Source organism: Solanum tuberosum, unplaced genomic scaffold (assembly GCF_000226075.1).
Source record: "Solanum tuberosum cultivar DM 1-3 516 R44 unplaced genomic scaffold, SolTub_3.0 scf00236, whole genome shotgun sequence".
In the NCBI taxonomy this organism is placed as follows: Eukaryota; Viridiplantae; Streptophyta; class Magnoliopsida; order Solanales; family Solanaceae; genus Solanum; species Solanum tuberosum.
In genome coordinates, this window is record NW_006239160.1 from 66,099 (window position 1) to 69,385 (window position 3,287).

Genomic DNA, 3,287 nt, shown 5'->3' on the forward strand with positions numbered 1-3,287 from the left:
CGTTACAGTTGGAATATTCATCGAGACGTCCACATCGTTATAGTTGTATATCCATCGAGCCATCCACCTCGTTATAGTTGGATATTTATCGAGCCATCCACCTCGTTACAGTTGGAATATTCATCGAGCCATCCACCTCGTTACAATTGGATATCCATCGAGCCATCCACCTCATTACAGTTGGATATCTATCGAGCCATCTACCTCGTTACAGTTGGATATTTATCGAGCTATCCACCTCATTACAGTTAGAATATTCATCGAGCCATCCACCTCGTTACAATTGGATATCCATCGACCCATCCACCTCGTCAGTGGCGGAGCCAGGATTTAGATTGAGGGGTGTCAAAATATAAAGTAGTATGCACACAAAAAATTCAACAAAATAATCTTACTAATAAAAGCAAAACATAATTACATTATTACAACCGTACTCGACGCGGTTTCATCTCTTGAAATGTTTTTACAATAGTTTCATTAGAAATATTAATAAATACATCTTTTTCTACATAAGGAACTAGACAATCGCTCAAAAGCTCATCATTCATCTGATTCCGCAAGTCATTTTTAATAAACTTCATTGCCGAAAAAACTCTTTCAAAGGATGCAGTGGCAACTGGTAAAAGCAAAGCAAATTTCACTAAGCGGAATACAAGAGGAAAGTTTAGGTTCTTCTTTGTCTCAACTAATTTTCTTGAGAGATCACAAAGTCCATTAAGATTGGAGAACCTTTCATCCATATCACGAACATCAATAATGTAAGTAGCAAGTTGATTCTCAAGAGCATTCATACTAGACTTATCAAAGTCATCAGGATATAACTTAGCCATTCTCATTATTTTTCTGATGTTAAAACTAGAAAATGAGTCAATTGGATTCAAACAAGCAACTCCATGAAGCAAATCAATAGTCACCTCATTGAAATGATCATTGAGTTCTTGAAGTTGCCAATCAATAATCTTACAAAATACTTCAACACGATATTGATGTAAGACCCTATAATCGGCAGGTTTACGCCTTGATCTTCCAGAATTAACATATGGCTCATCAAAATTAGGTAACAAAATGTTATACTTGATACAAAATGTGGATACCTTATTAATAAGTGCATCCCATCCATCATCTCTTAGCATTTGCAACCTTCTCTTTGCTACTTCAACCAGTAGCATAGCATTTGCAATATCTTGTTCTTTCTTTTGCAAGGATTTATTGAGCTCATCTGTGATTCCTAAGATATCTCTCATCAAATGCAACATAAAAGCAATCTTAAATGTTTGACAAGCTTCGAGATATCCTGTTGCCTTAGCTCTTTCATCGGTAGAATATGCATCAACAACAAGTGCATCAAGAACATCAACAATAGATCCAAACATAAGAATAAAATTGCTAAAAGATTTGTAGTGAGATCCCCAACGAGTATCACCGGCTCTTATAAGACCAAGTTCTTGATGCAAGCCGGTACCGGTTGTAAGTTCACCCATATCTAATGCCTCTTGAATTCTTTTTTTTTGAGAATCTCGAAATTTATCCATACGCTTAAAAGAAGCTCCCAAAACATTCAAAACATTTGAAACCAATAATACAAGTTCTCCCACTTGAATACATTTTTTAGAAACTGCAACAAGAGTTAATCGAAGTTGATGAGCAAAACAATGAATAGAGTGAGCTGAGATACTTTCTTGCCTAATCAACATTTTAAGGCCATTCATCTCGCCTTGCATATTACTTGCCCCATCATAACATTGTCCGCGCACATAGGATAGACTCAATGAATGTTGAGCAAGTACATTGACAATTGCCCCCTTTAAAGATAAAGCACTAGTATCTTGAACATGTACAATATCAATCAATCGCTCCACCACAAATCCCATTCGATCAACATATCGTAAAACGATAGCCATTTGCTCCTTACATGACACATCAAAAGATTCATCAACCAATAAAGAAAAATAGTCACCATTTAATTCCTGGATAATAGCTTTGATGGTTTCTATCTTACATGCAGTGACAATATCTTTTTGAATCATTGGAGAAGTCATTTGGTCATTCTGAGGAGCACGTTCCAATACATAATCATAAATTTTATCACAATGTTTCGCATACCATGAGAGAATTTCAAGAAAATTACCTCTATTAAGTGATGATTTAGATTCATCATGACCCCGAAATGCAAATCCTTGATTCAAAAGAAGTCTTACTACATCAATTGAGGCAGACAAGCGAAGCCAATACTCATGCTTAACTTGATCAGATTGTCTCTCAAATGCAGATATAATAGACTGTTGTTGTCGCATTAGATCTTCACTTTTCTTTTTTGCCTGATTATGAGTGCTATTCGGCCCACCAATATGTTGCTTAAAACTTTTCTTCTTATTCCAACTCTTAAACCCTACAGTAGAAAATACTTCACCTCCACCTTGATGAATGTTATCATATTTAAACAAATAACAATTCAAACAATATGCTGCATTGTTAGTTACACTATATTCCAACCAATCATGATACTCTTTAAACCATTCAGGATTAAAACGACGCATATCTCCATAAAAATCTGTTTGAGGAAAAATATGATTCTCAGGTTGACAAGGACCTTGTCGGAGGTATGCTCTCCTAATTACATCACGATCATTTGGATGATAGTTCAAGATTGGAGTCCTTTTCGCTGGATCAAATTCTAAAGAATTTAAATCAATTTCTTGTCTTTGAGAAGAATGGAGGGGTACTTCTGATTGGTTGGCATTTTCTTCCCGTGTAAGTTGACTATTAGAAGCCAAATTTGATTTTGGTACTTGGAAAAAATAGTTCTTCACTGATTTTTGAGACTAAATTGTAAAACAAAAATTTCATGAGAAAAATATATAATTGCAAACGATAAATCAATCCTAAACAAAACAAGTAAATATAAATAGAGCATTATGATGGCTGGCATCAACAAATTGGACGAGGAAAATAAATACAAGGTGTAAGAAAGGAGGTACTAACCGTTGCCATGACCAGGACGTAGATTGACGCCGAGCAATGGCGATTGAAGTCTGAAGACGGCTGCACGACACAGTCAGCGAACAAAGACGACTTTTTTGGACTCTTCCTCTTCGAAACTTTTGATTTTGGAATTGGGGATTTGTTTAATCCCTAGACTCTAAATCCCTAAAGTGTATTTTATTTCTTTTTAAAAAATAAAGTATTTAAGTAAACTTAATTTAAGTCAATGGTTTAAAAATTGGAGGAAAAAAACGTTTAGCTATCTAAAAACTAAAGACAAAAAAGTTACAGTTGTCTAAAAAGTA

General features: G+C 35.0%; 1 protein-coding gene across 1 annotated transcript in view; it reads right to left on the reverse strand.

Annotated features, from left to right (window-relative positions):
• Positions 1 to 422: 422 nt before the first annotated feature.
• The window catches only part of LOC107062504 (zinc finger MYM-type protein 1-like), a 10,078-nt gene continuing 7,213 nt past the window's right edge, over positions 423 to 3,287 (reverse strand). The window contains exons 2-3 of the mRNA XM_015313178.1: positions 2,983 to 3,042; positions 423 to 2,822 (exon numbers count right to left, since the gene is read on the reverse strand). Of these exons, the coding sequence (XP_015168664.1) occupies positions 423 to 2,822; positions 2,983 to 3,042 (2,460 nt within the window). The remainder of the gene's footprint in view (positions 2,823 to 2,982; positions 3,043 to 3,287) is intronic.